Raw genomic sequence first — 25,883 nt, forward strand, 5'->3', positions numbered from 1 at the left:
CTCTTTAATAAACCTGGCGAGTCGAAGTCTGAGCGTCTCCTTTTCAAGCTCTTTTCAAATGCTGGCGCTGTAGGAAAAAGGGTTTCTGAATCAAAGCCTGAAATCATCAATAGATAGAATTGAACTGGCTGAGACATCAGACAGGAGCTGTGATATGCACCCAAACACAACACAGCTGTGCCAGCCAGGTGCCAAAACCCAATAAAGACCACTGAGAAGGTGAATACAAGGAACTGAATATTAAAGACTTTTCTGCAGGGTAGGGGAAGTGTAGTTACGCAAGCTGTCAGTCTCTCTAATTGTGTCCTCAGCAGCATGTATCTGAAAATATCCTGATACTGAACTCCAAAATGTTCATAGCTATTTTTGCCCTTTCGATAATGATGATCTGTTCTTCATTTGCCTTTTGCGAATTTAGCAAATGAGACAGAAGAGCAAGCAACAAGCTAAAATCGAAGCGACTCAGAAGCTGGAACAAGTTAAAAACGAGCAGCTGCAGCAACAGCAGCAGCAGCAGACAGGGGCTGGGTCCGACATGGACACGTCCAACAGTGGCCACAGCCCCTTGTCCCAGTCCAGCAGTGGCAACTTGTCACCTATGCAGCAGCACAACTGCAAGAGGCTACCCACCTCTGGGCCCTCAGATGACATTTTCCTGCGTCCACAGCCACCTCCCCCATCTACCAGCAGTCAGGGCTTGTCCTCCCAGCCCCAGTCACCTCAGATGTTCTCTCCAGGCTCGTCTGGATCGAGGCCATCCTCTCCCGGGGACCCTTATGCTAAGATGGTGGGCACTCCAAGGCCCATGGCTTCAAACTCGCAGCGCAGGGCCCTTGTGGAATCAGGGAAGTCGCCCAGGTCTATGTCAGAGGACAGAGGCAAGCCTTCCTCCGCCCATGAACCCTTTGGGTCTCCAACGTCCCTGAGCAGTGATCCGTACGCCAAGCCCCCTGACACTCCCAGGCCAGTGACATCTGCAGACCCATTCCTGAAGCCGATGGGTCCCCCGAGAACCAGTCCATCTATGGAGGGGAGGCATATGATGGGGGGCTCCCCGGGTCACGACCCGTTCTCGAGACCCGCTCAGCGCAAAGAGGTTTACCAGCGGAGTGCACAGAATAGGATGATCCTCTCAGACCCATACTCTCGTCCTTTGCTCACACCCGTCCCAGGGAGCAACGAGTCTGGCTCTGTCCAGCTCTTCAAAGCTCCCATGCCACCTGGCCAAACCCAGGACCCGTATGGAGGAATGCACCCTGGACAGCGTCGGCCAGGCGGGGACCCTTTTGAGGACCCGTATGCCCAGCCCCCACTCACTCCACGGCCTGCCATGGTCCAGGAGTTTGCCAACCCACAAAGACCTTCTCGCCAACCCCACCAGTTCTCCCAGCCTGGGCCAGTTATGAGACAATCTGCCCAGAACCCATACGCTCATGCACCCTCTACCCCTAGACCTGATTACAGCCAGTATGACCCCTACTCGCAACAACCAGGCACACCTCGGCCAATGACCGACCCCTACTCCCAACAACCAGGCACACCTCGGCCAATGACTGACCCATATGCTCAACCTCCAGGCACACCTCGGCCTATGACCGACCCATATGCTCAACAACCAGGCACACCTCGGCCAATGACTGACCCATATGCTCAACCTCCAGGCACACCTCGGCCAATGACTGACCCATATGCTCACATGCCAGGCACACCCAGGCCACATGACCAGTATCCCCCATCTATGGGTACCCGTAGCCCTTCCTCCGACCCATACTCCCACATGCCCTCCACTCCCCGCCCCGGACCCAGACTCTCACCCTCCCAGGCGGTGGATCCTTATGCCCAGCAGCCCGGGACTCCGCACCCAGGGATGATATTCCCCAAGTCCCCAGGGTGCCAGAGGAACCCTGACCCTTATGCCCAGGCTCCTGGCACCCCTAGACCCATGACCATCGGTGGTCCCCAGCAGATGCTGAATGACCCGTATGCCCAGGCTCCGGGCACACCTCGACCTGGTGCGAGAACAGGCCCCATGACCAATCAGGATCCTTTCTCTCCGCCTCAGGCCAGGACTCATGAGGCTTTCGTACACCCGTTGGCCCCTGGCTCTCAGACACCAAAGCATCCTGGAATACACGATGAGAATGTAATTCTGCCACCGTCCAACCAGCCAAACCAAACACCCGTCCACGACCCCTTCGAGCAGGCTCCCATGACACCTCACCCTGCACCAATGCCTGAAGCTCAAAGCGTTTCTCTGATGGAGGCTGAGGAGAGGATGAGACAGGTTTGATTCCCATGTGCATTTTTCTTATTGTGCCTCATTAAATTAAAAGGATTTTAATTATAATAGATATTATAAATACCTAAACTCTGACATTTGAATCTGAAACTAACGTTAATCGGTAAAATTCTATATTTACAAAGTTTTTTCTGCTTTTGTATTGTACAGCGTCAGCGAATCAGAGAGCTTATCCTGAAACAGCAGCAGCAGAAGGGTGCCAATCGTCAGGAGAAGGGTCCTCAGGAGCCCCCTATGGCCATGGCCCCAGGAACCCCCCAGCACTGGAGTCAGGGGGGACCTGGGCCGCAGGCAGAGATGTTCAACCGACCTCCACCTCCATACCCAGGGCCTTTGAGAGGGCCCATGAGGTTTCCTGGACCCTTCCCAGGTGAACAGCATGGCTCAGTTGCCATGGAGGGGCCGTTTCCAGATGGTGCCAACATGGGCATGAGGCAACATATGCAGAGGTGGGTTTGTAGAATGTACTACATTTAAGATGTTTTTTTTTGTATAGTGCACCCTTGCTCATTCTGAATGCTTTCATCATTAATGCAATTAAAATAATTATCTTCACTTAACAGATTTGGTTTTCCTGGTGGACAAGGGCCTCACGGGCCTCCCAGACCTCCACACCCAATGCAGGAGGTCATGATTGATTCTCACCCACAGATGAGGAGGGCCATGTCTGTTGACCACGGGAAGCCATTTGGTGGCCCCTCTATGGGACCCCAGCACTTCGCCCCTCGGGGAATGCCAGTGCAGCAGCACAACATCATGGGTCAGCCTTTCATTGAGCTAAGACATAGAGCTCCAGAAAATAGGCTTCGGCTGCCCTTTGGGCCCGCCGGGATGCAGGGTAACCCCATGGACCCCCATGCCCAACAGCACAGGCTACCAGGGTTCAGTATCAGGCAGCCAATGGGGTTCCCCCCGAATCAAGGTCCCAGGCCCATGGATGGAACCATGATGAATCAGCCCCATGTAACTGCTCCCCAGATGCAGATGTCCTCCAGCATGGACAGCCTAAACCAGCTGGCCAGTTTACCAGGGATTGGTGGTCTTCAGCAACCTCCTCTTATGAGGTCCATGAGTCAACCCGCCTCAAATGAAACGGTCAGTGTTGCTCCAGCAAATCTTTTCCCTGTGGTTCATTCTGAGCAATCGGATGAAATGCCGATCTCCAGCACCGAAGGAGAGAAGCTGGATGCTGACGAGTCGGCTGTTAAAGATTTAGAGGACGTTGAGGTCAAAGATCTGGTGGACGCAGATCTGGATAACCTCAATTTAGATCCAGATGACGGGAAGGACCTGGATCTGGAAACTAACGACTTGCACCTTGATGATTTCCTAACATCTGGAAAATTTGACATCATAGCATACACTGACGCAGACCTAGACATTGCTGAGGGTCTTGATCTTAGTGATCCTATGGAGGACCACAGTGAGACCTGTGATCCACAGAAGACTCTTCCAGAGAACAGGAATGCTGGTTCTGGTTCTGGTGGTGCCTCAACAAAGGGACAGTCGGACGGTATGCCAGAGGCACCTACGTTTGATATTAAACAGGAAGTCTGTCAAAGACGGGGCATAAAAGAGGACCCAGACATTAAATCAGAAGTCAACACTAGTTTGTCTCAGGACATGACTGCCTCTGGGGATATCAAGAGCTCAAACCTCTCTCACCCAGGAGCGTCTCGGCCACCCCAGTCAGGGAGCGCTCCTGACTCCAGCCCTGTGCTGTCGGGTTTGCTGGTCAAGGAGAAGCCAGGCGACTTGTCTCTCAAGCAAGTGAATACCGCGTCTGCCATCCAAAGCAACCCAGAGATGTCTATCTCCAATGTTCTAGATCAAGGCAACTTCCCACAGCAAGGCCTAAATCCCAGCCTGGCTTTGGAGCAAGCCATTGGTTCTACCCACGGAGGGACATCGTTGGGAAACCCTAACCAGATCCAAGGGCAAGCATCAGACCAGGCATTTGGGGAAGAACAGCAGAGAGCCCAGGATATGCTGCTGGCTGAGGCTCTACAGGCAGGCACTAACCTTACCCCAGCACAGCAGGACCTGCTGAACCAGCACAGGCCCCTGCTACTGGAGGAGCAGCCTCTCCTGCTGCAGGACCTGCTGGATCAGGAGAGACAGGAACAACAGCAGCAGAGGCAGATGCAGGCTATGATAAGGCAACGCTCAAGTGACTCTTTCTTTCCAAATATAGGTAAGTCATGTTGTAGATATTATCACATTATTTTGCCTACAATAACGATATGGCGTTATCTCACAACACAGGTGATTCTATGACTCAGTATATTAAAAATAAATAATTATCTCACACCGTTAGTGATCGCATTGCATTTTGGCAATATGTTTGTGCTGTACAAGCATTTCTTCCATGAGGTTTCATACTGAGACCACAGTACTGCGTAGTGCATAGCCTGGGTTACCATTGTGTTTATTTCCCAGTCACATGACACATGATCAAAATCCATTTTATGATGTTATATTACACTACCTACCTACAGAGACCTACCTTGAAAGATGGCATAGACTTGCACAATTTCATTTCTATTGAGAATCTCCCTGCATGGTGCAACTAGAAAGCACTGAGATTCCTTCTATGGTTATCTTGAACTTGACCACTCATTCTTTCTATGGTCATTTTGACCTCAAAGCTCTTTTCACAATATAATGTAACCTCACCATTGAAACAGCAAATCCCATCCCCCACACACATACACTCTCACCATCCACCCACTCCCATTCATTATTCAATGAATGAATGATAACTAGTCATGCATACAGCATATTTAAATAATTCATTTCTTTATCTCCAGATTTTGATGCCATCACTGACCCTATTATGAAAGCTAAAATGGTGGCACTGAAAGGCATCAACAAAGTGATGGTTCAGAACAACATGGGTATGACACCCATGGTCGTGAACAGGTAAGGAGTGAAACGCATGAAATGAGCGTCTTAGTGCTGAACCCACTCGTTGTGGCTTTGTTTCAGTGTTTGTTTAGAATATATACACTCACTGGCCACTTTATTAGGTACACCTTCCTAGTACCGAATTGAACCCCACCCTTGTTCTTAGAAAATCCTTAATTCTTTGTGGTGTATTAAATACAACGTGCTGGAAACATTCCTCAGAGACCTTGCCCCTGTTGCATTTGTGCTTAATTAGATAACTTTAGATTTAGGGTTGAGTTGCTGCTGATTTGTAAGCATCTTCATGATTCATATCCGTTGGTCCACCACGTCCCAACTGTGCTCTATTGGATTTAGATCTGGAGGCCATTTGATTATAGTGAACTGATGATATTGGCTTTGAGACATGGCGTGTTATGCTGCTGAAAGTAGCCATGGTCAGCACCAATACTCAGCTTCGCTGTGGCATATGAATGATACTCAATTGATGCTCAAAAGGGGCCTGAAGTGTGCCAATAAACGATCCCCCACACCATATGCCATCAAAATACATTTGAAGATGATACCAAAACTAGTTGCCTGATTAAAAGTGGCAAACTGTTGCTTAAAGTTGGGACAGTTGAAGGTATACCTAATGAAGTGGCCTGTGAGTGTATGTACCACAGTTAAAAAAAAAAAAAAATCAAAATCAACACTAGCACCAAAAGCTTTGCCTAGGCCAATTATAATCTGTTCTCTCTCTTTCTTGCAGGGTTCCTCAGGGTGTTCAACAGGGTGGACCGGGGCCACCATGGCCTGATGGTGCTCCTGCGCCTCAGCCGATTCCTCCACAGGTATGGGTACAGCAAAGATATATCTGTGTAGGCTGCGTCTGACCAATGGATTTGTAAAATAATCATAATTGTCTTTGTTCATGATTTAGGATGGCAAACAGGCACCTCATATGGCTAGGCCCAATGTTCCCCCTAATGTGGGACCTGGATTTGCGAGTAAGTTACTATCACATTCCTGAAGAATTAGGGAAAGGTATTTCATTTTCCGAACCAAACACTACACACTCGTTTTAAGGCCACCTGTCCCCTTCTCCCTCAGATGATACCCAGAAGGTTCAGTATGAGGAGTGGCTACGGGAGACCCAGCAGCTGCTGCAGATGCAGCAGAAGTTCCTGGAGGAGCAGATCGGGGCCCACAGGAAGTCCAAGAAGGCCCTCTCCGCCAAGCAGAGGACGGCCAAAAAGGCAGGCCGCGAGTTCCCTGAGGATGATGCCGAGCAGTTGAAACATGTGACCGAACAGCAGGGTGTGGTGCAGAAGCAATTAGAGCAGGTAATGCCAGAGAGCCAATCGCATTCCAGATTTTCCTAATGCTGTCACAGTAGTTATTTCTACATTTCTAGTTAGCTCATTTTAGTTTTTTGTGACATTTATGTGTGCTTGCAATGGACTAAGTGGTTCCATGTGTCTCTCTTCCAAAAATAGATCCGTAAGCAACAGAAGGAGCATGCAGAGCTGATTGAAGAGTACAGAGTAAAACAACAGCAGCAGCAGCAATGCAACATGCAGCCACCAATGATGCCAGGCATGCATGGCCCCCCCGCCATGATGCCAGTCCGTCCACCCATGGGCCAGCCAGTGATTGGCCCGCTGCCACAGATGCCGCAAATGCCAGTCCATCCAGGCCAGCCTAGCCCTGCTCGCCCACCCAACATGCCAGGATGGCGTCCTGGTGGTCCCATGCCCGGCCCCATGCCTATGCCAGGCCCCATGCCCATAGGAGGTGCCATGCCTATGCCAGGCCCCATGCCCATAGGAGGCGCCATGCCTATGCCAGGCCCCATGCCCATAGGAGGCCCCATGCCTATGCCAGGCCCCATACCTATAGGAGGCCCAAGGATGCCAGCTATGATGCCCAGTCAGGCCCCCATGCCTCAGCCCCCCCAGGCCGTACCACCTGGAGGTCCTCCCGTTCAGTCGGGGAGCGAATCTCCTCACGTGAACTTTGATGACAACAACCCGTTCAGCGAGGGCTTCCAGGAGCGCGAGCGCAAGGAGCGGCTGCGGGAGCAGCAGGAGAGGCAGCGTGTGCAGCTGATGAAGGAGGTGGAGCGGCAGCGGGCGCTCAAGCAGCGCATGGATATGGAGATGCAACAGGCCGCCATGATGAGTCCAGAAGGCCTCTTAAAACCCCAGATGTCCCAGATGCCCATATACAACCAGGACATGCCCCATGACTTCATGCAGTCCCAGAAGCCTCAGCAGCCGGTGATGCCTGGCCAGGGTTTCCCCCAGCAGCAAGGACATCAGCCAGGACTCAGTGGGGAATCTCCAGTAGCCTTCATGGGCAATGGGCCGTTCCAACAAGACATGGGACCTGGATTTTGGCCAGACAATCCTGGTATGGAGGCAGGCAACTTTCCCCCAGGTCAATCCAAACCTCCCCGATTTGGTGGGCCTAACATGATGCCCCAGAACGTGGGCAAATCCCATCCATTTGGGCCAGATTCAAGTTTGCCTCTTCCACCCAACTTCCCAGGGTCAGGCCCGTCGCTGATCCAGCTCTATTCCAACATCATCCCAGAGGAGAAAGGCAAAAAGAAGAGGAACCGCAAGAAGAAGAAGGACGACGACTCTGGCTCTCTGAAGGCCCCGTCCACACCGCACTCTGACCTCACCGCCCCTCTTACCCCCTGCGTCTCCGACACATCCTCCACCCCAACGCGGCTCTCACTGCATCACGGGGAGCAGGATCTTTGTGAATCGTCCCAGCCTGGCTCCTCTACACCAGGCTCGGCTACCAGCCAGCCTCCCTCGGAGCTGGAGAGGCAACTCTCTGGAGGCAGCTGCGGCTCCTTCCCGCTCCTGGAGGGCCACTCGGGCATGTTGTCCGGCTCTGGCCTCGGTCAGCTGGACCTGCAGGACAGGATCCTCAGCAACATCAAACTTGAGCAGGTGGAGGGCGGCAGTGAGTGCCACGGGCCCAAGGGCCACGAGATGGAGCACATGGGTATGGTGAAAATGGAGAAGGAAGGGGCCTCACCCCACGCAGCCGGCCTGAGCCCGGCACACAGCTCCAAGGGTGAGATGAGCAACGAGCTCCTGAAGCACCTCCTGAAGAACAAGCGGACGCCCCCGGCCCGGCTCCCACATCAGAGGTCGGAGGACAGTCTGCGGTCCGAGGAGGACGGCTGCATCGACAGCAAGGGCTTCCTGAGGCAGAACTCTTTGGACAGCAACGGGGTGTGTAGAAAGGTTTCCGTTCAATTCAGTTCAGCTGTATTCATTTATATTTATAGCGCCATTAAGAATTGTCTCAAGGTGCTCCATAGAGCCCAAGACCTGAACCCCCTAGACTAGAGCAAGCTACGTGTCTTGAGTGCCAGTGAGCACAGCTCAGGATGGTAGTGACCACAATATGAAGGGTCAGGAGGGGAATCAAAGGGAATGAACAAAAGGTTAATGGAACAGTTGCAAATATTAAAAATGCCTCATATATGTCTTAAAATGATACACAGTGCGTTTGTAGTAAAATACACAGAGCTCTACAGAGGTAAAAACTGCACAGAGATGCTATATGGAGCGGGGATGGAAGATGACATGAACCTACCAAAGAGAGTACTTAGTAGGAAGATGATGTTATTTATGTGGCACCTTTCCTCCTGTCCTTTAAAAATACGATTTCATGTCTTGATTCAGAATAACATGAAGTAAAAGGTTAACATCCCATGACCCGTCACTATAAAATTGCAGCACTTCTATAAGTGTCAGGGAGCTGCATGAATCCACACACTTTCCTCAGGTTATAATAACTTTACTCAGGTTAAAATAACTCTCCTCTTTTCTCTCCAGACCGTCTCAGACAGTCAGCTCTCTGGGCACCCTGACTTCGGCAGCCCCTTGTCAGGCGACCAGGACAAGAAGAAGCAGCGGAACAAGAGAGGGCCCAAGGGCAGTGAGCGCCCCACGCCGCGCTCAAAGAAGAGGAAGAAGGAGGAGGAGGAGAGGCAGGCTGCATCCTCCGGCATGACCCACCTGAAACAGGTAAGGCAAAACAGCCCTTGGATGCTCCGCTCGCCAGCCTCTAAGGGAGGTGTCTTTTCAAGAGAGAGCCTCATCATTAGCGTGGACGTGTCATTTGCACCCTGTATGACAGGATGCGGATAATAATAAACTTTATTTGTATAGCACCTTTCATACAAAACAAGGCAGCTCAAAGTGCTTAAATAGTAAGACAATGTAAAAATCATTGTGGATCAGTAAAGATCTTTCAGAGTTCTATGATGTGCCATATAGATTCGCAGAAGCACTTTGGTGGGTGTCTTCATTTAATTATGGAGAACTAAGGCGTATTCACCACCCTCTGTTTCCTCAATCTATACGAGATCCAGATTGTATCACAGTTTAACCAGCTTGCAACTGCATTGCTGCTTCGATGGCAAACGTGTTTTGTGTGGATTCTATATGATGGCAAGATGAATTTGAATGTGACAGTAGCCACCAGTGGAACACAGTTATGTTTTTAAACCATGCCGTGATAGAACCATGCCCACTTTCTGTGAATTAGATGTCATCATTTTTGCCTAATTTACGATCACTAATCCAGTTTTAGTGGCTTTGTCTTCTGTCAAAATTAAGCCAGGCTTATCCTGATAAGTAATCTCTTCCTTTACTTTTTTAATTACAAAATAATCTTGCAATGTGAAGATAATTGGTTCTTATGGGGTTTAACATGCAGTGGGATTAAAATTTCAATTAATAAGTAATACGTATAATAAAAAAAATCCCGTCAAGAGAGTGTCTGGGATACCGTGTGTGTGTGTGTGTCTGTACACTGGGATGCTTTAGAACTAGATATACACTATTCTCTCTTTTCCAACACCCATCCTCTGCACCCTCAACAGCTCTCTCTGTTGCCTCTCATGGAGCCCTTGATCCGGGTGAACTATGCCCACTTTGTGCCGTACGGCACCGGGCAGCTGGACGGGGAGAACCGCCTGTCTGGCTCATTTGGCAGCGCCTCTCTGGATGGAGTGTCTGACTACTATTCTCAGCTCATCTACAAGGTGAGAGGCTTGCCCTGCCTCATGGTGGTGATATCTGTGTGTGTTTGCCCTTGCTTGTTCTTGGTTATATCTTTAAATCATTACTCTTCAGTGCTTCAAGTCATTTTGTAATAACGTTTTATTATTTTGGTGTACTGAACCTACATATATAGATAAGTAAGCCTCTTTAAAAAAATGAGTCATCCACTTCACACACGTAGTCATTTTGCACACGACTTCACCAGTAAAAGAGAGCAGGCAGGTGCAGTTGTGCAGAGTTAAGGGAGTGTGGACCTTGGAGCTGCAAGAGAGAGCAGGCAGGTGCAGTTGTGCAGAGTTAAGGGGGTGTGGACGCTGGAGCTGTGCCATGCTGCTGTGGCTAGGAGATGATTCATTGCCTGGGGTTGTTTTGTCTCTGCAGCAGAACAATCTGAGCAACCCCCCGACTCCGCCGGCCTCTCTGCCCCCCACGCCGCCTCCTGTGGCGCGGCAGAAGATCCTCAACGGCTTCGCCACCACTGAGGAGCTGGCCGGAAAGGCCGGCATGGGAGGCCACGACGGTAAGGGCCAAGAGCCTGGACGAGCTGCAGGTCCAGTGCGAGGTTAAATTAGTAGTCTGATCAAGCGGTGTGTTTTGTTTTTATCTTATTATTACTTTTTGTAAATGGTATTACTATTATTATTATTATAATCAACACCATTTACATTATCAGTGTTGTTTTTCTTTACTTTGAATTAAATGCAATAGATTGGAAGATGTTTAAAAGACCTCATTCAGCATCAGTGTGTCTGTGTGTGTGTCTGTGTCTGTGTCTGTGTGTGTCTGTGTGTGTCTGTGTGTGTGTCGAATGATAAGGTGTAAAAGTACACCTACAAGTAATTCAGATGCAAATATCAGAATAAAACCAAATGGCTGGCTGTGCAGCTCACGGGTTAATGTCCTCCGTTCCGCCCTGTGACAGTGACCAAAGGGCTGCTGCCCAGGTCCATGCACGTGCAGCTGAAGGCCGAGGAGGACCTGCTGGCCAGGGCGCTATCCCAGGGGCCCAAGACGGTGGACGTGCCGGCCTCTCTCCCCACACCACCTCACAACAACCAGGAGGAGCTCAGGTGAGGCCAGGGTGCATCATCCCTAAGCAAAATGCAATTTGCATCTCTTCTGCTCCCTGGAGTTTGTCAGCTGTCATTTTTTTTGGCATTGTGGTGCAAGTCGTTTTTTTTATGTTTTTTTCAAATATCCTCTTTCTGGCTACCTCTTTCTGGTTTTATATTTCTCTCACTTACTCAATATTTAATTCCCCCACCTCTCTCCCTCTCTCTGTTACTCACATACACACACACACACATCTCACCCCAGCAGAGGCCAGGATCACTGTGAGGACAGGGACTCACCGGACAGCTTCGTCCCATCCTCATCCCCGGAGAGCGTGGTGGGCATGGAGGTCAGCCGCTACCCAGACCTCTCTCTGGTGAAACAGGAGCGACCCTCCCCTGCCCAGTCACCCGTCATGCCCCTGCTGCCCAGCTGCAGTGGCAAAGGTACAGTTCCGACCACACTCACACACACACACACACACACACACACACACACACACACACACATCCACGTCCACTCTCACCACTGGATTATCTCACCTGCACAGCTCTAACTTCATAGGTTGTTACATTTGGACCTATCTGTGGAATGCAGTATATCTCTGAGCCCCTTTAACTGTGTGAAGACCACGGAAGTAAATGTGTAATAATCCTAATCAATAATCAAACATCATTCTGTTGCAGTGCTGTCTCTCCATCGGCCAGAAGCCAGACTGCTGGACATCAAAAAGGAGCAGATATTCTACGGGACACCCTTTGGGCCTGCACAGAACGGCGCCAACGCCGGGCTCGTTTCCATAGCAATCACCCTCAAACCAGCTGCTGCTGAGGTGAGGGTCTCATCGCTGGTGACGTGTGGGGGTGGGAGGTGGAGGCAAGGGCAGGGAATGAGATGACGGGAGGAAGCCAGGGAGGGTTGGAAGTGGGAGAGGGAAGCTAACCTACACTAGAGGTGATTTAAAACATCCTGTTTAAAAGCCCCCAAATATCTTGGTTGGTATATAACTTGTAAAGGAGAGATTTATTTCATATAAAATAAAATTACATACATCACATACTGTATTAATAACAGTTCGGGCTTCACTTCTATTAATGTTATAACAATACACCACATGTGACTTGAATGCCCTTGCTGTATTGTAGAACATCACGGGGGTGGTGGCAGCCATAGCCGACCTGCTCCGTGTGAAGATCCCTAGCAGCTACGAGGTGAGCAGCGCCCCGGACCGGCACCTCCACGGTGCCCCTGGTGGCCTCAGGGCCTCACTGCAGGGCGCCGAGCTCCGGCCTCCCTTCATGCTCCAGGGCTCTCCAGGGAGCTTCGGGGGCCCTGACGGGAGAGCAATGCGGTTCGTCAGACCACCGCCACAGCAGAGGCCCTTACAGATGCAGATGCAGCAGCTTCAGCAGCCTCAGTTCCCCAGAGGTGAGCGCTCATAGACAGACCAACATTCCCAGTGGTGCAAAATGCACTCCATTAAAAAGATGTGTTCCACTGAGCTCTTCTGTTTCCACTGTGGTGCAAGTGACTTAGCTTAATATTTTGCTTTTTAATCACAATGTCACCTCCGGGCATAACAAAATAATGATGTTTCTCCAGCGGCAGTATCAGCATTAGACTGTTAAACCAGAGATTTTCTAGATAACGTTAGGATTACCTCAAGGTCGTGTCGACAGTTGCATTTAGATATAAAGTTGCTAATTAAATGGCTTCATGACAGCTTTAATTACTTGATAAATGAATATTCCAGCCCCACTATGAGCAATTAAAGCCTATATTTCAGCCGATATTTTGCTTGTGGTCATCAGTGACTGTAACCTTAACAGGCTTATTATGTTACTATGTATACGATAATTTATTTTGCTGTATTCACCATGTAGCCACGTAACTTAATGCGAAGCTGGTATTAAAAATGGCGCTTGTTGTCTTCCACCCTCGTTACGTTTAACCAACAATCCTCAACCGTCACTGCAAGCGCCACCCAGCAGTTTCAGGGTCACACAGAAGTACCTACCCCGAAGCAGGAACTTATTTTACCCCTGAAAACAGCCCTGAAAGAGGTCCTACAGGGGTGTTTCCTGCAGTGGAAGACTGCCTAAAGGTGCTGTCCCCCTCCTAAAGTGGCCCATAGTTCCTGCAGTGGAAAAGTGCCTGTAAACACTTTATAGAGAAATTATAAGTACGATAGATATACGATTGTCCAAAATTGGCGCAGACTCAATAAGAATATTTTCATTGTGAGTGAGTGCAGTGGAACCATCAAACCATTTGTCCTCCCCTGCACTGATGATGCCTCAGACAGTTATGGGATGAATCTCACTATGACTAATTAAGATGAGTAACCTCGTCATTGTCTATGTGTGGCTAAGCAGTCCCCCTGCCCCAGCTGGACACTATATTGATTTTTTTTATTGCTGATACAATCCTTTGAAGCTCATAAAATGGAGTAATGATTCTGACCTGTGCCCTTGTACTTGCAAGACCCCATTTATCACTGTTATATACTGTTGTAATTAACACTATCTGCCATGCCTCTGGAAATAGGTCAAGCGGTACTGGCTCTTCCCAATTAACATGTGGAATTGATTTTCCATTTCACTTTGTTTCAAGTATTATCTGATAAATGAAAAAAAAAATCTTGTTTTTGTTTATGTTTTGTTTATGCTCGAAGTAGTCAATTTTTCCTCTGATTTAATGCATAGCGTTGCTTGTTACTAGTTGCTTGTTAATGCCAAAGCCTGAACACAGAAGAGAAATGACATGTTGAGCCTCACCTCGCTGTGTTCCAGGTGTAGCCGTAACCAGAGAGCAATATTTCAAGGGCCAGGCCAGCCCGGGCCCCAAGCCTCAGTGGTGCCGCCACTGCAAGGTGGTGGTTCTGGGAAGTGGAGTCCGCAAATCACCCAAAGACTCAAAACACACACAGCAGGTAGTACCACTTCAGACATTGTTTATTGGTTTGTTTGTTTGTTTGTTTGTTGTTAATGCTCTTGTTTTTGTTCTCTCTGTATTACTGATTAAAGATGTGCTGTAGAGGTATTGATTGGTTTGAGCTGTTGCTGTGAGGTGCAAACATAAAACACCCAGACACTGAGAAAGGCATCCACGCACAAGCATGTCAACAACACACGTCGTAAACACCCAAGCGTGTTGGTGAAAAACCCATGAGGAACCTGCAGCCTCAGCAATGCAATTAGTGGGTTAAATGAGAGGGGCTGTGGGGTTAACGATGGACTTAATGTGTAAAGGACGCTCAATCCCCCCCCCCCCCCCCCCCCCTAAAAAAAGCCTCCCAAACAGTTAATCCCAGCACATTGCACAATCTGTTTGAAGTCTTCTCCCAAAGTGCCGCGGGCATCGATAAAGGATTACGGCTGCACGTAGCCTTTGATATCTCCCCATGCAGCCCCTGCCTTTTAAAGAAGCTTTTTTCGGTGAAGGATCGTGTAGCCTGTCAATGACACCTCTCTAACAGATGTGTGCCGCTCTCTCCCCTCCCTCCCTCCCTCCCTCCCTCCCTCCAGCAGCTTCAGTCAGGTGCTGAGGGCGATGTGGTCTTCTGTAGCCACAGCTGCCTCATCCTCCACTCCTCCTCCTCCTCAGCGGCCAAACCTGCCCCGGACACCAAGGTGAGTGACCACTCAGCAGCCAGTCATCAGCCTGCGGTATGTGTTCACTGGCCCTAGTTGTTTGTTAGTTTGTTGCTAGTTGCTACTGTTGTTTGTTCTTGTTGCCTTTGAGGTATGTGTTGCTGTTGTCTTTGGGGTATGTGTTGCTGTTGTCTTTGAGGTATGTGTTCTTGTTGTCTTTGAGGAATGTGTTCTTATTGTCTTTGAGGATGTGTTCTTCATTAGGCTGATGTGTGAGTTGTGGATGCCTGTGATCTACAGCATAGCTTGTCTCTCTGTCCCTCAGGAGTCAGTGGACCTGCTCCCTTCCACCGAGCCCAAGGAGAGTCCCTCCAGAGCCCAGCACACGTACAGCAACAACATGTCCTCTCTAGATGTGCACTGCCTGGCCCAGCTGCAGCCCAAGCCCTCGCCCCCCCTCCCCACGTCCCCGCTGCCCGAACCCCCCAGCCCCCGGAAGACGGTGAAGACTGAGCCTGAAGCCAAGCCCTTCGAGGCCCTGAGGGTGACGGTCAAGCTGAAGTCGCGTGGCACCGGTGGGTCCAGCGGTATGAACCACCACGGCAAACGGCCCAAAGCCCGGCGCTGGCAGAAGTGGAGCGTGCAGCTGCAGGTGTCCCTGAAGAAGGAGGGAAACGTGGTGGGGACGGGCGACGCGCAGCAGCTGGGGGATGAGGCCGAGGTGGACCGGCTGCTGGCCAAGCTGGCAATGCCGCTGCGACCCAACCCGCTGCCCCGCGACCGGCGCCGCTGCTGCTTCTGCCACCAGGAGGGTGACGGGCTCACCGACGGGCCCGCCCGGCTCCTCAACCTGGACCTAGACACCTGGGTGCACCTGAACTGCGCGCTGTGGTCCACGGAGGTGTACGAGACGCAGGCGGGCGCGCTCATCAACGTGGAGCTGGCGCTGCGCCGCGGCACGGCCATCTTGTGCGTTTACTGCCAGCGCACGGGCGCCACCACCGGCTGCCACCGTCTGCGCTGCGTCAACGTCTACCACTTCACCTGCGCCTTGCATGCCGGGTGCACCTTCTTCAAGGACAAGACAATGCTCTGCCACGCGCACCGGCCCCGTGGCCAGGGAAACGTCATCGGTGCCGGCGCTATTGCCACAGTGATGGCCACCAACTCAGCCCTGCTGGAGCACCAGCTGCGCTGCTTCTCGGTGTTCCGCCGCGTTTATGTACAGCGCGAGGAGGTGCGGCAGCTGGCCAGCGCCGTGCAGATGCCCGAGCGCGGGCACACCTTTCGCGTAGGCAGCCTGGTCTTCCACGCCATGGGGCAGCTGCTGCCCGCCCAGATGCCGGCCTTCCACTCGGACTCCGCCATCTTCCCCGTGGGCTACGAGGCCAGCCGCCTCTACTGGAGCATGCGCCACTCCAACCGCCGCTGCCGCTACCTCTGCTCGGTGGAAGAGGGCGCCGCATGGCCCGAGTTCACCGTCCGCGTGCAGGAGCCTGGCTACGAGGAGCTGGTGCTCAAAGACCGCAGCCCCAAAGGTACGACGTGACTGCCGCCCAAGAGCTTTGTGTGCCCCCAAAGAGCTCTAATCCCACCAAAGCCTAAACTAGCTTTAGGGTTACCCAGACCCCCCGATAATGCCCTCAAGCTTTAGGGTTACCTAGACCCCCTGTAATGCCCTCTAGCTTTAGGGTTACCCAGACCCCCCGATAATGCCCTCTAGCTGCCCCTTAGCATGTTACTGGTTTGTTGCATAGGTTCAAGTGGACCCAGAGCCGGTTCAGACCTCCATGGGGCCCTAGGCAAAATTCTGCCAAGGGGCTTGAACCCCCAAAATTTTCACAAAAACACAAAGACCTAAAAATCTTTAAAAGGCAGCCTATTTACAATCAACAGTTAATTTACCAGCTCCCATGCTAAGATGAAAACACACACATTGGTTGTAACTTTCAAATCTTCAATGGAAAATATGCCAAGGTTCTCAGAAGCAACTATTTGTTATAGAAAGACTACAAACTCTGAATCACTTGTGTTGGAATTAAAACCATTTTATTTAGCAGATCCATATTGTCCGTTTTCTGTTGAAGTGGTTGCTAGGCAAACAAATTGAGTCGTGAGAAGACTTGAGCTTAACAAAACGACATGTTTTCGATTTACAATGACCGTGTCTTTATAAAATGAAAGGAGAGTAAAATGCCATAATAAACAACGTACTAACCTCGAAACATCAAACCAATACTTCAAGCAACAGTTTGATATTTCTCGGTATGATCTCACTCTATTAATAAGTGTTTATTATTTAGCACCATTGTCATAATATTTCACGAGTTTTAAATTCACCAAGAATAAATCGTATCTGCGTCTATATTTGCCTGTGGGCTATCCAAGCAAACAAACTTCAATCTTAGTCAATATGTATCCATTACTTTCCATTTTGTTAATAAGGGCAGTTGTAACTATACAAGGCTACAACTAAAATTATAGAAGCTAAGACGCACACAGAGACCGGGGATCCCCAAGGGCTCACCGCCCTGTTGATGTAGGTCTAACACGGACTGTCCCTCCCTCTCTCCCACCAGGAGAGGAGAGTTAAAGGCTTTACCTGACTGCTGCTCCGGCAGTTCATTTTCAAGTTCCTTCCTCTTCCTTTTTTCATTCCCCGAGGGATAGCTCCGCTTCATCTTTCTACAATGATGATGCAATGATGCGCATGGGTAGCTTTCTGACGTCCGCGACGGGCAGTTACGTTGTCACGTTTTTTTTTTTCCCCCACGGGGCCTTTATTATAAATAATACATTTGCGGGGCCCTACGCAACGTGCGTAGTGTGCGTATTGAAAGAACCGGTACTGAGTGGACCCTCTGTGAAGTTAAACTCATGGATGAGCTAAGAATGTCTGGTTCAAACACTATTTCACAACTTTCTGGTGACATTCATGGCCCATTTCCAAGGCTGTGAGCAATATGGGCTTGAATGTTTCAGTACGCTCTAATAGCTCAAGCTAGCAGGTCGGCTGCATGCCCCCTCTCTGTGTCAGAGGGAGAATCCCGTAATTGATGATGTTTCATTTCATAGGCTTATACCACAGTGTGAGATGACGGGAGATTTGTAATAAGATACTGCCACACATGGTGTTCATACGTGTGTGTGTGTGTGTGTGTCTGTCTTTGCTTAACTCAGTCAGGTCATTGGTTCAAGGAAGCAAAAATTAACTGATAAGTAATTTAAAAAAAAGCTAACGGTCAATAAATGTGTGTGTGTGTGTGTGTGTGTGTGTGTGTGTGTGTGTGTGTGTGTGTGTGTGTGTGTGTTTGTGTTTGCAGGAGTCTGGGATAAAGTTCTGGGTCCAGTGGCTGAGAGAAGAGCTGAGTCCGGTACCCTCCGTCTGTTCCCCATCTATCTGAAGGGAGAGGACCTGTTTGGACTCACCGTCTCTGCTGTCACTCGCATCGCTGAATCGGTAATCCTCCACGTGACCTTTGACCTAGTGATTTAGAGGTTGCTTCATTTCTATATTTGGATACTTGGATGATATTAAATATGTAAACAGTACTGATTGCAGTGAAGCTCTATGTTTTACTGGGTGTGCATTTGTACTACTAGGAATGTTTAGCCCATGCTATAACAGGTGTTCTACAGAAGACTGCGTTGCCTATTTTAACAAATGTCATGCTAACACCTGTGTTCCAGCTGCCTGGAGTTCATGCCTGTAAGGGTTACCGGTTCCGTTACGGACGGAACCCCATGTTGGAGTTGCCACTGGCTGTTAACCTCTGTGGCAGTGCTCGCGCTCAGCCCTGGAGCAGCCCGCGCAATGTCAGGTGTGTGTCTCTCTGTGTTTCCTTGAGCTTTTTATTTGAATTCTGTTGTAATCTCTGAAATCTGTTGCCTTGCTTTGGCTTTCCCAATCTTGTTCAAGCAAATTGACTTGGTACACTCCACACAGAACATTTCGACACCGTCTGAGTTACTTAATTTGTCGCCCTTGTAAATCATTCACATTCAATTTCTAGTCTTTTTTACACGTAGTAAGTTTCAATAACTCCATACCATTACATACCGACATTCAAGCAGCAAAGATGAGACGTCGTTGTGTGGTGAGAACTGATAGAAAATCGATAACAACAACAATCGCCGCCATTTTCTTTATTTTTTGTACCCTACAATAAATAAAGCAGGCTTCCAGTCAATGGAAAAATGGCTTCTCCCCACCGGCGATTGTTGTTGTTTACGATTTTCTATCAGTTCTCACCACACAACGACGTCTCATCTTTGCTCCTTGAATGTCGATATGTAATGGTATGGAGTTATTGAAACTTACTACGTGTAAAAAAGACTAGAAATTGAATGTTCATTTTTCATTGAATGTTTACATAAAGTTGCACTGGGTGCCTTTAAGTGGAAAAGCCCATTACATTTTCAAACTGAGCTATAAATAGACATGAAATCTTAAATAGTCTGAATAGCCAAAGTCGCGTTGCCAAAAATACTCATGTATACCCATATTTAGCAAAATAATTACACTGCCAAAAAAAGCTACAGGTAGAGGGCCAACGATTTTCCACCATAACTTTAAACAGACTCTTCGCGGAATGTGAAATGGAATTGCAACTTTCAGAAGGACACATCATTTTGTGCATCAAAATCTCCCAAATTCCCCTGTATTTTGCCCTGCACGGCTGTATTTCTTTCAAATAACACAACACCTGACCGCAACGATGAACAAACATTAATAAAAAAACAAAAACACTGAGAAAATGTCTAAAAAAGTATTCTATACTCATGACCTGTATCTCTGACTCCCCTCTCCCAAGGCCTCTGGATGGGTCCACTGCCTGCAGCCGCTCCATCCAGAACTCGGCTCATCAGGAGGGGGGCCCCCCCTACAGCAAGCACTTTGTGCATTCCAAGTCCTCCCAGTACCGCCGGCTGCAGAGCGAGTGGAAGGCCAACGTCTACCTGGCTCAGTCACGCATCCAGGTGCAAACTTTGGTCAAGCTCCTTGTGACCGTAAAAATGTGCAATGTGTGTGACAAGTAAGATCGGCTCAGGTGGAGACGATATCACACACTGAGTGCTATTCGCTATGGTGTGATATTAGTTGTGCTGGCTTTAGACTGCTGTAATAATTAGTACTTAATAATAATTAGTAGGCAATGCTTTACAGGAATCCCTCATAGCCACATACTGACATGTAGCACTGCTCCGTGTAGCAGTGCAGCTTTGGATGTCTGCGAGAGTTATTTTGTTATTGTCATTAGCTGGAAGCATGTTGGAGTGGAACCGGGCTCTGGGCCCAGAACAGGGAGCCAGCGGAACCGCAGCTGTCCGTGTGGAACTTCCAGTTCTCCTTTCTGCTCATTAAAACAGCACAAGGGTGACCTGTCCCGATGATAGTTAGTCAGAAGTCACATCACTGTGTGTCGTATGCTCAGTGCATGAAGGCAACCCTAACCCTAACCCTAACCTGTCACAGAAGGGTAGAGAACAACAAATGGTCATCTGTATTTAGAAAGTGCAGAGACCCTTTACTAATAGCCAGCTGACTCTGACATTCTGTGATGACCTGTGATTGACTGCCTCATCGCATAGGGTGGACATGAGCAAATAAATTTCAGTCTTATGCACAACAGAGGCAAAATGTTGTCTTATGCACAACAGTGGCAAGGGATTTTGCTTGCCACTGTCTCCACATGATGTGGTAAATACTACCATCGCTATTCCCTGAATGCTCATTGACACATTTTCGGTGTGGTTGTTGTGTGTTTTTATTTGTCCAGGGCTTGGGCCTGTTTGCAGCCAGAGACATTGAAAAACAGACCATGGTGATTGAGTACCTTGGGAATATCCTGCGTAATGAGGTGGCCAGCAGAAAGGAGTACTCGTACAAATGTCAGGTACGTTTCAGGGGCCCAGCATGTGCAGCTCAGATCCAACACGAAATCAACTGGCCACAACAAATGTGTTGTCATTCTAATCATCGTTATCTGTTACTGTTTATCCTCATGAATGAACACAACAAAACCAAGTGTCTCATAGTTTTATAGATGGACGGCCTCTGCCTTTTTGTTTGTTATAGTTTTTTCCTTCCTTCACACACCTCACACGTCTTCCTTTGCTGTCGATATACATACCAGCTGGTGTCAGTCATCGTCCAGTGCAGTTAATCACTGGAAACGAATTAATGCTGTCCCTCTGACTTTATTCCCTCAGAATCGCCCTGTGTACATGTTCCGTATTGACGCTGAGCACATCCTTGATGCAACCATCACAGGAGGACTGGCAAGGTAAAAAAGGGATATACTGTTGACTCTCTTAAAAGGCTACTCAGATCACAGTCTGGCAATACTAAAGCATTCAGAGAACAATATAAGTGTGTTGTGTCCGACAGTACATCTTTCACAACCTGAGACAGTGTCATTCTTGAGAAACCGTGCTTCGCTAGCCATATAAAAACTGCTTTAGAATTGTATTTAATTATATTTCTTTGAAAGTAGTTTGAAGTGTCTTAGTCATTTTTTCATCAAGTCTGGCACACATCACAACTGTGTGTTGGAAGCAGCCCAAAATCCTGTCTGTAAGACTAAGAGCTGAGAGCTGAAGGAGCTCAGTCACAATGTGGGTTCTATTTTCAGTTTTATTTTTAAATTGTATTTATATAGCACAAACTGTCTCAGGGCGCTTTACAGAGCCCATGGCCTGAAACCACCTTATAGCAAGCACAAAGGAGACAGGGGCCAGGAATAACTCCCTGTTATCAGGAAGAAACCTTTAGCAGAACCTCGGCTCATAAGGGGGTATTGATAGTGGACAAGGTGGGGAGAAGGCTTTCAGGTATTGTAAAACAGCTTAATGGGTATACAATATGCCCGTAATGTTACTATTACAAGGGTAAGTAGAGCAATGAAACAGAAAACTATGTCAATGGTGGTAATTATTTACATTGTGGGTAAAGGCTAGCACCGAGGGTAGAATAAGTGTTTGACAGTGTGGTGGTGGGGGTAGGTGTAGGCCAAGGGTTTCTCCAAGTGGATCAGGTTGAAAGACTACAGCAGCATCCCACGGCGGAGACAGTCTAGACTAGTCAAGGGTGGCAGGATGTGCAACAGTGCACAACTGGCTGGAGACAGCCGCCACACACACCGTGTGCTGTATCCGGGATCCGTAAGAGCACTCCTTCACAGTACAACATGCGCTGTCTGTAGCCCATTTCTAATTATATTGGGAATTTTGTATGTGTTTAGTTTTCATGAGTAATGTTGGCTGACTGTTGGTGAATGGGGATTTTAGTTATACAAGGATAGTAAGGGTGGCAATGACTTTTAATGATGACATGAAATCATTTCAACTGGAATCTCAATGAAGTCTTTCCTAAATACTTCTGCAGATACATCAACCACTCTTGCTCTCCCAACTGCGTGGCTGAAGTGGTGACGTTTGAACGAGGATACAAGATCATCATCAGCTCCACCCGCAGGATAGAGAAGGGAGAAGAGGTAGGGGTGTCCTCGTCTTCATACAGTGTCTAAAACATTAATTAGTCTTGGCCACAGCTTCACGCTCCTAACTTCCTATCCTGTTGCATTCCAGCTGTGCTACGAATACAAGTTCGAGCAGGCAAGCGACCAGCACAAGATCCAGTGCCACTGCGGAGCAGTCAACTGCCGCAAGTGGATAAACTGATGAAGCGTCGAGAGGAAATGGAGAGGGGGGCGGGATCCACACAAGCATTCTTTGCCATAGATCACGGGCACATTAGTCCCTGTGGAGATAGAGTGCTCCACTGACTAAAGAAGTGTTTTCAACAGGACTCAGACACGAGCCAGGCCCAAATGGTTTGTACAGAGATTGGTCGAGGTCTTTGTCGTAATAATCCAGGAACACTAGTCTGCGAGGGAACACTAAACGGTAGAGAATTTGGCAAGGAGCTGCAGCCCTCACAGGTCTCAGAGGAAGACGGTTCAGTGACCCGCATATGCCGTGTGTGTGTGTGTGTGGGTGTGTGTGTGTGTGTGTGTGTTTGTGGGATTGCTTGTGTGCATATATGCAGTGTGTGTCTGTGTGTTTCAGGGGACAGAATTCACCAGCGAATGAGAGGAGAGCACTGTGCCGGGCTTGCCTTATTGGTTGCAAGAGAGGGCAGGCCCTTTAGTTTAATGGTGATAGGCCTAGATGTGTACAGTAGGTTTCAAATGTAGACACCACTGAATGGAGAATGTACGGAATGAGCTTCCGCGAAGGGAAAAATTAACTTGCACTAAAAGAAAAATACAAACTCACAAAAAAGAACACATTAAAATACTTGATTCCATGAGTCAGTTTTATCCTAATTTTCTCTCTTTGGTTTGTGTAAGAAAAGAAAGAAAGCAGTTTTGTATTTATTGCCGAGTGAATGAATGATGAGTGAATTAATTAATGGAAAAAAATTATGTGTTTAAAAAAAAAATCAATGCCAAACTGCAGTTGCTGTCCGCGGTTTGAAGAAACTCTGTTTCTTGTGTACAAAGTGTATAAAAAGAAAAATATAGGAATGATTGACCAAATACTACCTTAACCATATGGATGTTTGGGTGTTCCGTAGGCGCGCGTTTTGTTTTTGTCTTTGGAGAATTATTTAATGCGGTTGTCCAATATTGTTTGGAGAGAATATATTATATGGCTGTTTTGTACAGAATGTGCAAAATCATTTCAAGAATTCACGAGAAAGTATTTTTTGTTGTGCTTAGACTTTTAGTATACTAGTGTTTAATTTTACGTGATTTACACATGAATTCTGACCACTTGAATAGTCTTTTTATATATATAAATATATTTGTGGTTTTCATCAAAGATAGTTTGGTCATGTGTTACAGTAGATGACCTTCATCTCCAAAAGCCCTAATGTGGACTAGATCATGGCAACATTCTTGTCGATCAGGTTTCCTTTCTGAATTAGTGAGAACTGTGAATTTTTAATCCACCCAAACAGAGTTTTTAATCATGTTTTTAACTTTTGTCACAAGTAGAATGCATTGTTTTGCTCTGGGTTTTTATATGTATTTTGTACATATTTGTAATATGACATTGATGAGTTCTAGACTATTCAACGAGTCTCGGAAGGAAAACTGGTAGCTGTTTAGGAGTAGTGTGTTTTACATAGGGCTAGACACAAAGAAAGCATTTAGTAACAAACAAAAAAGTTTGCCTGGAATATGTTTGCTCAGTCTTCAGAGATATACTTTTGGACAATTGAATCAAGATGGCATTTCGTTTTATACCCTAACAACCTTAATCCTGTACTCACATTTCTCAAGCCTCACAAATGAAATGGGAATTATTCTGTTTGAACAGCTTGAAGTTGACAAATTGACAGTCTTGAACTTGTATTGTACAAGGCATGTATTTTTGAACTTGCGAAAGATAAATTGTATATATTTTCTCAATGAACAATTGTAACTAAATTGTTTCATGAATATTTTTCTTGTCTTGTAAAATAATGGTGTTTGCGCAAACCTTTTTTGGCATTGTCATGTACAGTAGTCTATAATGTTTTGGGAAATGAAGCCTTTTTGAAGTATGCAGAGTGATATGGGGTTTGGAACTGAATTTAGGAGCATTTACAAAAAATAAAATATTTTACATCTTACTGCTTGTTCTGAGTGTCTTGGGTTTGTCATTTGACCTTTGGTCTTCAGCCTTCATGTGGTCAGAATTGAAGAATTGTAACATATTGTAACAATGCAGGCACTACTGATTCTGACCAAAGCACATGTATGCTCACAGATCCGATACAGTATCTCTTTGCGTTTGCCTGTAGCAAAAGTGATTTAAACTAACAGAATAGAGTACAGTATGTGTGTTACATGATCTAAGGCCAGACCAGAAGTTGCTTGAACTCTATGGATATCCTCTGTGCTGTGTCTAATTAGGGAGCCCAGCCCCTTTCCCCTGTGCCCCCCTGGCTGGTGGTGGGATGACACAGAGGGCCTGTAGACGGCTCACAGTGGTGGAGGCATGAATAATACAGACAACCTCGTGCTCACAGGGCAGGCAGGGTGAGTGGTTGCCATGTTGGGGGGGTAAGTGGGGAGACTGGCAACTGACTGCCTTTGTGGATCACCATGGCAACGTGGCACATAACGGTTGAGTGGGTCAGTCCTTGTCCGCCCTTGAACCTGGCCGGATCAACAGGGTCTCTCTCTCTCTATCACTTACCCTCTTTCTTAGCCCACCCCAGAGAGCAAACCCTATTTGTTTGTACTAACCTGAAAAGACAGAAAAGAATACAGCAGTTTGTTAGTCATAATCAATAAGGACAGTGAAAGTAATGCAATCAGCGGGCATACTTACTTCATAAACCTGTGGACTAACCACATAATTTACCTTTTGTCAGATAGTTGAGGACAGATGAGATCTGATCAGACTGAGCACTGATGCAGCGAACCAGAACAGCAGCCCAAATTACACACCTGTGTTTGAACAACTTGAACTTTAACCTTTCACTGAATACCCCACTGTCACTGTAGACTAACACACACAAACAAAAGGTTTTTGCCATCTCATTTCTGACATCTGTCTCAGCTCTGGTCATTGTCTGATCTGTGCTCTCTTTGTCTCTCACCATTCATTGTTTTTTTCTTTCTATCGGCCAAGATCATCTATGATCGTCTATAGATTTCTGGGATCCTTCGAATTCTACCAAGGACAGGGTCCTTCGTTCTTAGAATGTTCAAGGATGCAGTGGAAGTATTTTTTGCGTTCTTAAAGCACCCACAATGCAATACGCATTTACCAGAGCCTTTAAAAAAAATTATTATACGGCTCTTCAGAATGTTCCAAAAAGTACCTTTTATTTGAATGGGCCATACCTACGTCATAGGTCACATTAAATCCTGATAACATACCGCTGCGAAAATTAATCACCGCTGTCATTGGCAACGGGTTTTGTACTTCTAATTCACATCTTTCATATCA

General features: G+C 47.8%; 1 protein-coding gene across 1 annotated transcript in view; it reads left to right on the forward strand.

Moving 5' to 3' along the window:
* Positions 1 to 24,515, forward strand: part of kmt2cb (lysine (K)-specific methyltransferase 2Cb) — an 84,338-nt gene extending 59,823 nt beyond the window's left edge. The window contains exons 36-60 of the mRNA XM_080837116.1: positions 419 to 2,284; positions 2,450 to 2,748; positions 2,863 to 4,493; positions 5,110 to 5,221; positions 5,958 to 6,039; positions 6,129 to 6,195; positions 6,275 to 6,531; positions 6,685 to 8,442; positions 9,052 to 9,243; positions 10,104 to 10,265; positions 10,666 to 10,804; positions 11,207 to 11,354; positions 11,602 to 11,783; positions 12,024 to 12,169; positions 12,483 to 12,765; positions 14,130 to 14,269; positions 14,865 to 14,969; positions 15,256 to 16,468; positions 18,254 to 18,390; positions 18,621 to 18,751; positions 19,745 to 19,910; positions 20,711 to 20,827; positions 21,144 to 21,217; positions 22,318 to 22,426; positions 22,521 to 24,515. Coding sequence (XP_080693242.1) covers positions 419 to 2,284; positions 2,450 to 2,748; positions 2,863 to 4,493; positions 5,110 to 5,221; positions 5,958 to 6,039; positions 6,129 to 6,195; positions 6,275 to 6,531; positions 6,685 to 8,442; positions 9,052 to 9,243; positions 10,104 to 10,265; positions 10,666 to 10,804; positions 11,207 to 11,354; positions 11,602 to 11,783; positions 12,024 to 12,169; positions 12,483 to 12,765; positions 14,130 to 14,269; positions 14,865 to 14,969; positions 15,256 to 16,468; positions 18,254 to 18,390; positions 18,621 to 18,751; positions 19,745 to 19,910; positions 20,711 to 20,827; positions 21,144 to 21,217; positions 22,318 to 22,426; positions 22,521 to 22,613 — 9,609 coding nt within the window. The 3' untranslated portion in view covers positions 22,614 to 24,515. The remainder of the gene's footprint in view (positions 1 to 418; positions 2,285 to 2,449; positions 2,749 to 2,862; positions 4,494 to 5,109; positions 5,222 to 5,957; positions 6,040 to 6,128; positions 6,196 to 6,274; positions 6,532 to 6,684; positions 8,443 to 9,051; positions 9,244 to 10,103; positions 10,266 to 10,665; positions 10,805 to 11,206; positions 11,355 to 11,601; positions 11,784 to 12,023; positions 12,170 to 12,482; positions 12,766 to 14,129; positions 14,270 to 14,864; positions 14,970 to 15,255; positions 16,469 to 18,253; positions 18,391 to 18,620; positions 18,752 to 19,744; positions 19,911 to 20,710; positions 20,828 to 21,143; positions 21,218 to 22,317; positions 22,427 to 22,520) is intronic.
* Positions 24,516 to 25,883: the final 1,368 nt, after the last annotated feature.

This window comes from Sprattus sprattus (assembly GCF_963457725.1).
Source record: "Sprattus sprattus genome assembly, chromosome: 4".
Classification (NCBI taxonomy): domain Eukaryota; kingdom Metazoa; phylum Chordata; class Actinopteri; order Clupeiformes; family Clupeidae; genus Sprattus; species Sprattus sprattus.